The sequence below is a fragment of the Gobius niger genome (assembly GCF_951799975.1).
Source record: "Gobius niger genome assembly, chromosome: 6".
NCBI lineage: Eukaryota > Metazoa > Chordata > Actinopteri > Gobiiformes > Gobiidae > Gobius > Gobius niger.
In genome coordinates, this window is record NC_136857.1 from 29,598,138 (window position 1) to 29,611,427 (window position 13,290).

The window sequence follows — 13,290 nt, forward strand, 5'->3', positions numbered from 1 at the left end:
GATATACAAAAAACAAACATATCTACAACGCAAACTCAGCTGTATTCAACACCATCAGAATTAAAGTGATGCAAGGCTCATTTTTGACAGTAAACCGATTGTCATGACACAGATATAAGACATTAAAGTGCGAAGTATTAGCACTGCACATGCGCAGTTGTGATTTGCCGGCTATCGCGCTTCCGCCCAGGATCATGCAGCTCCACTTTTTCTACCCACGTGTGTCTGCTGGTAAACATGTGTGAACCACGGGGAAAGTAACTCTCAGATTAGTAGATAGACAGTGTGGGCATTGGCACCACGACCGAGAACATGGCGCTGTACGTCAAAGCCGCTGAGATTTTGGAGAAAGCAGAGAATAAACAGGCCGCTCTGAAGACCCTGGTGTACGACAGTAAGTTCAGCAACATCAAGCAGCTCTTCGCTCTGGTCTGCGAGGCGCAGAAGTTCTCCTCGGTCCTGGAGGAGATCATCGGCTCCACCAGGCTCCTGAAGCTGACCAAGCTGCGCCTGCCTCTGGCCAAAGTGCTGGTGTACGACCTGCTGCTGGGACGCGGACTTAAGTGCGGGGGCACCTGGAAGGCCGCGCTGCTCAAGAACCGTCCGCGGCTCCAAGCGGCTCTGGCCCGGATCAAAGTGCGCCAGGGAGTCAGTGACAACCAGGACCTGATACCTGCCAGCGTCCAGCAGCGAGGGGACCAGCTTCTGCCCAGGTAAGCAGGCTGCTATTGGATAGGTGGTGATCATTTTGGCGACATTTCTTGTTTGCGAATTATCTGATGAGTGATGTTGTTAAAGTTAAATTGACACATTTGTTTTGAGCAAGATTCAGTACACTAGGAATATTAAAGCATATTGTGCCAAAATGAAGTATATAATGTCATTTAAAAAGCATGAAACTTGGATTCCAAATGACCTGTACGATCTGAACACCGTTTTACCTCCTGTCATTTGCTATGTAGGATCTTTATAACTGGCTGATTTATTCTTCCACCTGCTGTGATGTCCTTTGGCCTCATGTGTCTGTCCTGCAGGTATGTGCGCGTGAACACTCTAAAGACCAGCCTGGAGGATGCAGTGGATTACCTGAAGAGAGAAGGCTTCATGTACCAGGGTCGGGCTAGGACTCCAGACGATCTGAAACTGAAGGGAAAGACTTTTGTTCAAGACATGCACATACCCGAGATCCTGGCCTTCTCCCCCAAAAAGGACTTCCACGACCACTTCCTGTACAAGGCGGGACACTTGATCCTCCAGGACAAAGCCAGCTGTCTCCCGGCCCACGTGCTGGACCCCCCGCCCGGCAGCGTGGTTCTGGACGCCTGCGCCGCTCCGGGCAACAAGACGAGCCACCTGGCCGCGCTCATGAAGAACAAGGGGCGGCTCCTGGCCTTCGACCTGGACGCGAAGAGGCTGTCCACCATGTCCACGCTGCTGCTGAGAGCCGGGGTCACCTGCCATCAGCTGAGCCACCAGGACTTCCTGAAGGTGGACCCGCAGGCGCCAGAGCACCGAGAGGTGGAGTACATCCTGCTGGACCCCTCCTGCAGCGGCTCAGGTAATGGGCCTGTGGGGGTCATTGGTTGATCACCACGTGGGCGATGTTGAGATTTTTAACTAGTTTCTATCCTTGACATCTTTGTTTTAATGTCAGAGCCAAAAAAGAGCCTTAACAATCATGCTTATTAACTTTTTATAGACTTGACTTTCCCATGCTTATTCATTTACAAATACTGCCATGTTTGGTATCCACGTATAGCACCAAAGGTGACGATAGATAATGACCAAATGTGGCAATTTCCTTTTTGCGAGACTGAAGTGGCAGAAAAGAACACGTGCATGCACAGATTTTTCAAAACTTTAGGTGCTTTTCTCAAAGTGAGGTTTTCCTTATACTCTTGCATGCCCATTTAAGTTTCAGAGGGATTTTTCATTTTCAGTATCTAATTCCTGCCTGTCATGCACAAGCTTAAAGGAACAGGCCACAGTTCTTACATACTGAGATATGTTCTTACCTGAGCTTCGACGAGTTGATGCGTACCTGTCTGGTTTTTGTGCGTGCGCTCAGTCATGCACAAAGACTAAAGATGTTGTTAGCATTTGGACTCTCCCAGTATGTTCCTATCGCTCCAAACAGGGTGAAGTTAGAAGCTACCACGCTCTTCCACAGGCACAAAGACCAGACAGGTACGCATCAACTCGTCTAAGCTCAGGTAAGAACATATCTCAGTATGGAAGAACTGTGGCCCGTTCCTTTAATATAGACCGCTGTTACAAGCAAGACCTGACGTGGCAGTCTGGCATCTAGTCCCTTTAATTTCTCTAAATAAGAAAATCAAAAACTTTGTCATTGCCTTGCCTTAATGTGAATGTGAGGGCTAAACGGGACAGAATCCGGCAAAGTCAATAATAAAGCGTAATAAAGTGGCGCCTCCTGAAACATGGCTGAAAGCACTGGTTCTCAACTGGTCCTTTTGGACCCAAAAGTGTCGGAGGTAGGGCTGCACAATGTTGAAAAAAACTTGTGTAATTTTTCACTGCGATTTTTACATCCATCCATCCATCCATCCATCATCCATCATCCACCCATCCACCCACCCAAACCCACACAAACACCCACCCACGCATCCAGCCACCCAGCTCAAAGTGATTTAGTTGGGGACCTCTGATTTAGGTTAGTTTCTGAGAGGAAACCTTATATTTTAGGGATAATTTATCTCACTTTTAGATCTATTTCAGACCCGGTACAGTCCTGAGTTTATCGTGATGTAGGCCTGTTGTCCCCTGGAAGATCAAACACACAGTACGAGGCAGTACTTGGTGTGGCTTTAATTTGACTTTCCTTCCCATTGTTTGTTGTGTGCAGGCATGGTGTGTCTGAGAGAGGACTCGGACACAGACGAGGCCCGGTTAAAGTCACTAGCCTCATTTCAGCTGAAGTGTCTGAACCACGCGCTCAGCTTCCCCCGGTTAAGCAGACTGGTCTACTCCACCTGCTCCGTCCACCGGCAGGAGAACGAGGATGTGGTGTTGGCCTGTCTGCAGCAGAACAGCCTCTTCAGGTACAAACAATCACATTTTTGATGCATTTTGAATTGAAAATCTGTCCCGATGTGGTTGTAAACACTAGCGGTTGTTAAAGTAAGAAACTCCACAGACTTGTCTTGACCGGCCCCTGTTCCTCCCCAGGCTGGTGCCAGTGCTGCCTCAGTGGCCGGAGCGGGGACTGCAGCCCCTCTCTCAGTGCCTCAGGGCCAGCCCCTCGTCCACACGCACTCACGGCTTCTTCGTGGCTCTGCTGCAGAGACGCACTGAAGAAGACGCAGACGACAGGCCCGAGCCGACCAGGTAAGAGCCAGTACACACCAGTAATGTGAAGGTGTTCAAAGTCATCTGGAGCAGCTTTACCTTCACTCACGCTGTCCTGGGTAAAATCCTGTGCACTTTCCTCTTCCACTTCCAAGTGATCAGATCTGTATTTCCTAAAGTCCATAAAGCATTAATATTTGATTAGATTTTTTTCCCCATATTGATCGATTTGGATTAGATTTGGATTTTATTTTTTTATGATGAAAACTATAAATATGGCCTTTCCTGCACCAATAAGTAAACAGATATTGCAGTCGGACTGGAAAGTTCAGCTAACAGTGTCCTGCGGCTAACGGTGTCCCGTGGCTAACGGTGTCCCGCGGCTAATAGTGTCCCGCGGCTAACATTGTCCCGCGGCTAACATTGTCCCGCGGCTAACATTGTCCCGCGGCTAACATTGTCCCGCGGCTAACAGTGTCCCGCGGCTAACAGTGTCCCGCGGCTAACTGTGTCCCGCGGCTAACTGTGTCCCGCGGCTAACATTGTCCCGCGGCTAACATTGTCCCGCGGCTAACATTGTCCCGCGGCTAACTGTGTCCCGCGGCTAACATTGTCCCGCGGCTAACTGTGTCCCGCGGCTAACTGTGTCCCGCGGCTAACTGTGTCCTGCGGCTAACTGTGTCCTGCGGCTAACTGTGTCCCGCGGCTAACATTGTCCCGCGGCTAACTGTGTCCCGCGGCTAACATTGTCCCGCGGCTAACTGTGTCCCGCGGCTAACTGTGTTCCGCGGCTAACTGTGTCCTGCGGCTAACTGTGTCCCGCGGCTAACATTGTCCCGCGGCTAACTGTGTCCCGCGGCTAACATTGTCCCGCGGCTAACATTGTCCCGCGGCTAACTGTGTCCTCTCGCTCGTTTGCAGCTGCTTCTCATTTGAAGGGCTGCAAACAAATGAGAAGCTGCTGCAAACGAGCGAGAAGCGCAAGCAGCTAAAAACGCGTACGAGCAAGAAGAGCTGCAAACAAATGAAATGCAGCTGAAAACTAGCGAGAAGCGCAAACGTGCACGAGCAAGAAGCGCAGCAAGCAAATGAAAAGCAGCTGCAAACGAGCGAGAAACGCAAACAGCTGTAAATGAGAGATAAGCGTATTAATTGCCCAGCCCTACCTGAGCTGTTCTGTGCTCAGTCCTGTTGCAGTTATTGTGGCACCATTGATTTGTTGTTGATTGTTTTTAGCATTTTTAATTTCCGTTGCTGCCTGCGGGGCCTAGAGTCCCCTTTTGTTCAGAACCCTAACCTTGTAGTTTAATTAACTAATGCTAGTCTGAAATGTTTTGATCAAGTCTGTTCGCTCCTAAGTTTGAGAACCACTGGCCGAAATAGCCGCTGTTAACCGTGCTGATCGAGACGTTTCAAATCCCATTTATTTCTACACAGTGTCGCCGCGTGTCCCAGTGAATCTCTCGGCACCGCTTCGGCCCTGAAGCGAGCGGCGGAGTCGGAGTGTGAAGCTTCAGAGAGCGAAGACGCGCCTGAACCTTCGGCCGAACCCGCGGACACCCAGGACCCGCCAACAACTCAACAGACTGAACGCGGAGAGGCGGCTGCACCTTCAGCTCAGAAGAAGAAGAAGAAGAGGAAGAGGAGGAAAAAGAACAACAAGACCCAGGAGCCTGTATGTCCATCTACGCACTGAAGAGTAAAGGTTTAGCACATTATGATAAAGCGAAATGTGTAGAGTGGGGTCAATTGAGATACTTTTTGCATTGATAATTGTGTTAAAAAATATATAAAAATGTAAATACAATTAAATGATTTACCAAAAGTATGAAGGCGTTTTCTGTTGCATTACTGACTTAAAGATAAAAGGGTATTTTTAGCCCATTTATCTTGCGCAAACTATCAAACTTCTGGCGATATTTTCCCCAGACTGATTCATAACGCTGTCCTTGGAAATCCTCACCAAGAAGGTCATGGGTTTGATTCCTGGGCCATCTTCTGGGTGCTCCGCTTTGACCTATCAGCCTTAAAGGAACAGGCCACCGTTTTTACATACTGTGATATGTTCTTACCTGAGATTAGACGAGTTGATGTGTACCTGTCTGGTCTTTGTGCGTGCCTGTGGAAGAGCGTGGTAGCTCCCAACTTCACCCCCGTTTGGAGCTTTAGGAATACATTGGGAGAGGCCGAATGCTAACAACATCTTTGGTCTTTGTGTGTGCGCTCAGTCACGCAAAACGACCAGACAGGTACGCATCAGCTTGTCCAAGCTCAGGCAAGAACATATCTCAGTATGGAAAAACCGGTGGCCTGTTCCTTTAAACATGCACAATGTGTTCCTGCTAGGTGCTCCTCTTGACCAGTGTAAGGAAATCTCATCTATCTTAGGTGTAGAATCGACTGGTGCATACGTGGGATTAGAGGTTATTGATAAAGCCTCATGAATATGTGAGCAAATGTGCTTTGAGAAATGTCAAACTGAAGGATCAGGGTATAGGTCTGTCCACTAGAGGGCAGTGTCTACCTTTAGAAAGTTGTAATGTGGAGAGAGAGAGAGATTATTTACTTTTCTCCCTTTTATTTATTTATTTATTTATTTATTTTTAGACAGTTTTAAACGTTTATGAACTCATTTGTTCCTGCTATAAATGTGGTTCAGATGTAATGAACATTTTGGAGTGGCCTATTTACTGACAAATGTTAGTGATGGGTTTTATGGCTCTGTACTGGGAGTCAAGTCTTTGGGATCCGTTCATTTCAAAGAGCCGTTCAAAAGACGGCTCTATTTAATATAAAATATGAATAACACCAGCCGGATAACTCACGATATCTAAGACGCGATCGAAGCACCCTTTTTTTTATTTGAATAATTTAAAATTACAGTTGTGTGGGACTGATATTTACGCTCTGAAAAACGTATTTGTGAATAAAATCTTGCGCCACAGCTAATTTAAGCTTTTGCACTAAAAAAATTATAGTTGCAGCCTCTTTCTAAGTGCTTTCACTTGTGTCGCCTGCACTTTTGTTGGGTCGTTCGGGGGAGAGTTTGGTCAAATTGATCCGGTTCGAACTGTTCACCTTAAAGAGACAGTCTGTAAGTTTGCAAAATGAGGTGAGATAGAGTGAAATCTGAAAGTAAACAATCAAGCTCCTCCCCTCTTTAACCAGGAAGCCCTCCTTAATTTGTAAAATGAGGAGAGCAGGAACAGAATTTTCAAAAGTCAATGATCAAGCTCCTCCCCCTCCCTCCTGATTGGGCCTGACTGGCTGGTTCACAGGAATAGCTCGTCTCATTGGTCAATGCGGGAGGATACTAGACTCTGATTAGTCGCTGAGATCTGTGAAGGAGAGACACAAACAACAGAAAATAATACATAGATATTGTTGCTTACCTAACATCAAAAAGCAAGACCAGGTGGTGGATTTTGTACATTTTTGCAAAATCAAACTACATTTACTCTTGAAGATTGAAATCCAGATTCGTAAACCCAATCCTGCCTTGAATCCATGCTTTAGCCTCTGGTGGGTATTTCAAATCTTTAGTCACATCTCCAGAAATACAGCGTTATAATGATCCCAGTTTAATTTGAGTCATTTTGATCAATCTATTTAAAACATAATATGGCCTTAATATATGTCATTATCCTTTGTTTAAAGTATATTACAATAAACCAGGCTGGACTGTTGTTTTGTGGATAAACAGTTTGTTCCTTTGCCAAATGGAACCGATCCAGTTACAGGAGAATTGATTATTGTGGCGCACACTTGATGATTCCTTTGTGTCTGAGAAAGTGGCCGTGAGGGAGACGCCGTGTTTTCCGGAGCGGGAGGAGGTCAGTGAAGTGGACGTAATGGAGAAACCCGGAGGCGGTCTGCAGCAAAACAAAAGAGAAAAGGAGCCTAATGAGGCTAACGTGGGCCTATATGATCATTCTTGCTGTTTTTAGTGGGCCTATATGTGCATAGTATATATCACTGTGTTGAATATCGCAATTTACGAAACCAATAAGTATGATTTTCTTGAAATGACTCCATTTGCCCCTTATTTGAGGAACTCATTTCAGGAAATCTGTCCACGAGGCAGGTTTTTCTTATTGCACATGAAATTACACCAAAATAAAATCCCCACCTTAAAGGAATGTTTCAGGATTTTTGACCTAGCGCCTCATTTCCTAATTATCCAGAGTGTCGTTGATTTTTGGAGATATACATATATTTTAGTTCATGCAGTCCTTATATTTGAAGAGTTTAGCGGTGCTAGGCTAGTAGCCTGCATTAAAAACAGTCTGACCCAAGCACAGTACACCTGAGGCAAATCACTTAGAACACCAGACTACCCACATACAGTGCCTCTCGAAAGTATTCATACACCTTGAACTTTTGCACATTTTGTCATGTTTACAACCCTAAACATAAAGATTTTATTTGGATTTTTTTACTGAACGTTCACACACAAGTAACAAACAACTGTGAAGTGAAAGCAAAATGATACATGATTCTGTTATTTTTCAAAAAAAGGAAAACCGAAAAGTGGGACTTGCATAAGTATTCATACAGATAATGAATACTTTGTGGAAACCCCTTTTACTGCAATAACAGCAGCAAGTCTTTTGAGGTTTGACTCTACAAGATTTGCACATGTAGAGACTGACATTTTAGCCCATTCCTCTTTACAAAACAACTCAAGCTCTGTCACATTAGAAGGAGAGCGTTTGTGAACAGCAGTTTTCACATTATTCCACAGATTTTCAATAGGATTTTGGTCAGGACTTTGACTGGGCCATTCTAACACATTAATATGTTTTTATTGAAACCATTCCATTGGAGATTTATCTTTGTGTTTAGGGTCATTGTCCTGTTGGAAGGTGAATCTCCGCCCCAGCCTCAGTTCTCTTGTGACTCCAGCAGGTTTTCCTCCAAAATGTCTCTGTATTTGGCTCCATCCATCTTCACAACTATTTTTACAGTCTCCCCAGTCCCCGCTGAGGAAAAGCAGCCGCACAGCATGATGCTCCCCCCACCATATTTGACATTGGGGATGGTGCACTCAGGACGATGAGCAGTGTTAGGTTTGCTCCATACATAACGTTTTGCATTTGGGCCAAAAAGTCCAATTTTTGTCTCATCTGACCAAAGCTCCTTCTTCCACATGGAGCTGTGTCCTCCATATGACTTCTAGCAAACTTCAAACAGGATTTCTTATGGCCTCCTTTCAATAATGGCTTTCTTCTTCCACTCGTCCATGAAGGCCAGATTTGTGAAGAGAACGACTTATAGTTGTCCCATGTACAGATTCCTCCAGCTCAGCGGCAGGACTTCACAGCTCCTCCAGAGTTATCTTGGGGCACTTGGTTGTATTTCTTACCTGTGCTCTCCTTGTTTGATCTAATATTTTAGATTGACGACCACGTCTTGGTAAGTTGGCAGTGGTGCTTTACTCTTTCCATTTCTGAATGATGGATTGAACAGTGCTCCGGGAGATGTTTAAATCTTGGGAAATCTTTGTATAACTTAATGCTGCTTTAAACTTCTCCACAGCTTTATTCTTGACCTCTCTGGTGCTCCTTGACCTTCATGATGTTGTTTAGTGACCAATACACTCCGACCACAGCTCTGAAGGCCTAAAAGAACAGCTGAAATTATACTGAGAGTAGATTACACACAGGTGCCTCTATTTAATGGTTAGGCCAAGGTGTGAACATTCTGGAGTCATTAGAAATGTTTTAAAGGCAATTTAATGCACTCAGAAAATGCTGTATGAATACTTATGCACGCCCCACTTTTCACTTTTCTATTATTTGAAAATTAACAGAATCATGTATCATTTTGCTTTCACTTCACAGTTGTCTGTTACTTGTGTGTGAATGTTCAGTAAAAAAAATAAAAATAAAATCTTTACGTTTAGAGTTGTAAACATGACAAACTGTGCAAAAGTTCAAGGTGTATGAATACTTTCGAGAGGCACTGTAAATGTCTGTGTCGACTGAATCATTTTTGAAATACAACCATTTTGCATTTAAAATAACTTATATTTGAGCAGCATCAGCTTCCTGGTTGTAGCTGCGCAGCGGCGGAGTGATCTGCTCAGTTACTGGATCTACAGTAGTTTGTTTTCCTGCGGCCGCATTACTACATGTGGAATTCACAAAGGAGCTTTTTACAAATCAGATATGGCAACGTTTGGAGGACGACCCCATGATTTTGAAGAGGTTTTTAATGCAGGCTACTAGTTACCATAGACATGCGCTAGCCTAGCACTGGCCTAGCACCGCTAAACTCTTCAAAACTAAGGACTGTATGAATTTAATATATATATATATATACATATATATATATATATCTCTGAAATCAACAACACTCTGGATAAGTAGGAAATGAACCCCTATGTTAAAAATCTTGAAAGATCCCTTTAACCGAGCGCATTTTTCTCCAATTCGACATTAACCAAATCTAAAAGCTTCTCGAGTTTTATAATGTTGCTTTTCTGTCACATTTTTGTGACATTTTTGGCATTTTTTAAGGGCATGTTTTTTGTGCTTTTTCATCACATTGAAATAAGATTGTTTCAGATTTCTCTTTCTTTATTTAAGTTTGAAAGAACTTCCTCCATAAACAGATTTCTTGAAATGAGTTAAATGACTTAAAGCCACACCGCGTAACATTTCCATAAAAGGCAGACAAATGTGAGATTTGAATAGGTTAGGTCCTCATCCATAATAATGGCATTTTCGGCGTTGAGCTGCTCATTAGGAGCATGTTTTATATTCAGTGTCGGAGGTAACATATTAAAGTAACGAGTTACAAATAAAATGCAGCACCAAATCAAGTTTCAGACTGGTGAAGATCTGTACGTGTAGCTGATGTCGAGAGAATGGGGAAAAGCAAAGGAAAAAGAAACCTTTGACTGCACTTTTGTTCGCTGGCATTATTATTTTTTTGTTTATACTTTGCCAAAAGTAATTCAGAAGAAACTCAAAGTAGTGTAACTCAGCAACAGTAATATGTGATACAAACATGTTACATTTTTACTTATATAGAATATACTACAATTTCAAAGTAACTTGCCCAACACTGTTTATATTGCTGGCAACATCATACGTAGTCCGAAATGTTACGCAGTGTATCTTTAAATAAGGGGAACTGTAGTTTGTTTCTCAATTACTTTTTGCGGCGGACATGGTTTGTTCCAATTAATTAATTAAAAAAAAAAGGTAAATGGTAAAGAATTATTATTATTTTTTTTTAATGGTATGAAAATGAGGCTGGGAAAAATAAGAAATCAGAACTAAACCAAGGCTTATGAGGAAAATCTGGACTAAAATTTAACTTCTGCCCGTTTTATCACAGCCTGAGTGTTTAAACCTCAGTCTATGGACGACCTCTGTGATATTTCGATAAATTGTGGCATCTAGTGATATCACGATGACTGTATTTGTCGATATATTGCTGAGCCGCAGATTTGTGTTTTGCTGACTTGACCCTTCTTTCCAGTCGGGTGGGGAGTGAATTGAAACCATTTCCAGACAGACGGACGTCCTGAAAGTGAAGCGCCCCTCCCCCGCAGTCACACGTACAGTAAAGGCCACTGTACATGAGTGCAGTCTGTCAGATCGTGTTAGGGCCACAGTGCTAATGGACACGCCCCTGTGCCTCCCGCTGAGAAAATGATCAAAGCTCAATGAACCAACCTATCCTTCCGAAAAACCTCCCAAATATAAAGTTAGACACTTGAAAATGTGGTCACGTGTCTCTTTAAAACCACAATATCAACATCTCCGGTGCATGAAGTGTAGGCTGTCTGTTTACTGAATAGACGTGTGAGGCTTTAGAGCTGGATCACCCGAAGCCTCTTCCATAATTAAGGACATCAAACTCATTAAATTTGTACCGCACTTAGGAGTGTGTTAGAGGAGACAGGAGGGAGATGTGACGAAGGAAAGGACTTTATTTATATTATTTATTTATTAATAATTTGCCTTTTATTCACACACTCCAAAGAAATGAATATCGAAATTAGTTTAAATGTCTCAAATTGGTAATATAATTTAGATTTGAGTTGTTTTCTCTAGTTAAAATGGACATGTCATGCATATGAAGCCTAAAAATAGAGTTAAAAACCTTATTTTGGAGCCTCTGCTTTGATATTTTACCTTTTATTATTTGAAAATATGTTTCTGTATTAAATAGTGACAATGAAATGCAGGCGAAAGTCCCTCGGTGCGTAGTAGGACGCTCTCATTCATGAAAGTGTTCATTCATTGGGTCCATCCTTATTCTAAATATTGTCCCATCTCAGTAAGCCACCTAAACATTCATAATTGCATAATTGATTTTGAATATAATAATAATGCCTTACACTTGTATTGCACTTTACAAGCTTGTGTTACCAAGTTTCTCAAAGTGCTACACTGTATATTCATTCACTGTTGTAGCCACAGCTGCCCTGGGGTAGACTGACGAAAGCAAGGCAACCAGTCTGTGCCATTGGCCCCTATGAACACCACCAACCACTCACTCACACTCTACATTCACCCCAGGCTTCCTGGTGCTTCCCAAATGGTCTCCCATCCAAGTACCAGCCAGCCCTTCCTGCTTTGCTTGCTTAGATCTGACGGAATCAGGCAGAGCAAAGGCTTACGCTGGAGTTTTTATGCAGCTTTTGTGCAGCCTGGAATTAACCCTGAAGTTGCGCCTCCAGGCTGACACTCTAAAACTGCAGTGATGTTGGTATGTATGGTCCTATAATATAATAGCTTACTAAAGTAGCGTAATATTCATATCTTATTCTAATGTATATCCAATTCTAACCTGTAGGGTTATCACATGGGTCCTGTACAAGCTGGGCATTTCGTTGGCCCTTTTCCACCAGTAGGGGGCGTTACTAGAGCCCTGACCAAATCACTGATATGCTGTCTTGAAATACTGCTGCTGTGTACATGGTTACTTTTGTGTTGAACTGTAATTTAAGTTTGCATGAAAGTGAATTTGTGACAGAAATTAAGGTTTTAAGTCAACAAAAGATATTTTTACCAATTGTTAAAACACAAATTACAAATATACTGTCTCTTGTGCTCATCAGTCCATGAACCTGCGCTGCCTTACTGCGGGGGTTATTTGCTGGCTTTTACCAAATACATAGTTTTGTCAAGAAAATGAGAAATGCGAATGTGTAGAGGTGAGGTGACTAACTCATCTATGCTCCATCCGACTGGCACCAAATGTGATTCAACCTTTAGCTCTCCAGCCCTTTCCAGGCAGCTCCTGAAAAGCTCTTTACATTTCTACATGAGCCTCATTCAGCAGACATTTGGGTTTACAAACCTGAATGCAAAAAAAATTAAAATACATCATAATGCAGTATACTGTGAGAGGAGACCAAACCTGAAGTCCTCTGCCTCTCACCAGGGCCATATGGCTTTTAAATAATTCAAGCTTCACTCATCGGATGAATGAATTTAGTCTGGTCTCAATCAAAAGTAGCATCAAACGACTGGTAGACGCGACTTATCAACAAAGACGTTAGACTCTTGTAGTGAAGAAAACCATCCCTTTATTGTCAAAATGGTTAAAAACATTAGACCAGAGTCTCGTTTTTAGGTATCCAGTGAAAATACACACAAAAAAAGGAATGTGAGAAAGTCTCCACGGACATAACGACAAAACCACATTCAGACAATACAGTTATTTAAGAGGTAGGATCAGGGTTCAAGTGCTGGAGGTAAAGTCTAACAACGATAGACTGTTCAAACAAATAACAGCTAACTTGGCATTTTTCTGTTTGTTTCTACAAGTTAAAACAACTTCGACTTGCATGCATTTCACTTCCTGTCATGTTTAATACTAACTTGATTGGACAGTTCAGGGTGAAGTGCGGGGAGAGACATTCAGCAAATTGTTGGGAGTCGGAGCAGTGTAAACTCAAATTTTTCTTTTTCTTTTCCCTCCACAGCCCTCTTTCAAAGTATTTAATAGTAAATTGTC

General features: G+C 43.2%; 1 protein-coding gene across 1 annotated transcript; it reads left to right on the top strand.

Annotated features, from left to right (window-relative positions):
* The first annotated feature begins 104 nt into the window (after nt 1–104).
* On the top strand, nt 105–5,072 carry nsun5 (NOP2/Sun RNA methyltransferase 5). The gene is made up of 5 exons (XM_079558713.1): nt 105–713; nt 1,035–1,558; nt 2,867–3,062; nt 3,190–3,348; nt 4,747–5,072. The coding sequence occupies exons 1-5, from the start codon at nt 313–315 to the stop codon at nt 5,003–5,005; spliced, it is 1,539 nt and encodes a 512-aa protein (XP_079414839.1). The 5' UTR covers nt 105–312; the 3' UTR covers nt 5,006–5,072.
* Nucleotides 5,073–13,290: the final 8,218 nt, after the last annotated feature.

Bases quoted from the DNA above. Each gene is read 5' to 3' on its own strand.
- nsun5 (XM_079558713.1), top strand. From the start codon at position 313: ATGGCGCTGTACGTCAAAGCCGCTGAGATTTTGGAGAAAGCAGAGAAT. The intron at 714-1,034 runs GTAAGCAGGCTG...TCTGTCCTGCAG, and splicing joins GGGGACCAGCTTCTGCCCAG to GTATGTGCGCGTGAACACTC. The intron at 1,559-2,866 runs GTAATGGGCCTG...TGTTGTGTGCAG, and splicing joins CCCCTCCTGCAGCGGCTCAG to GCATGGTGTGTCTGAGAGAG.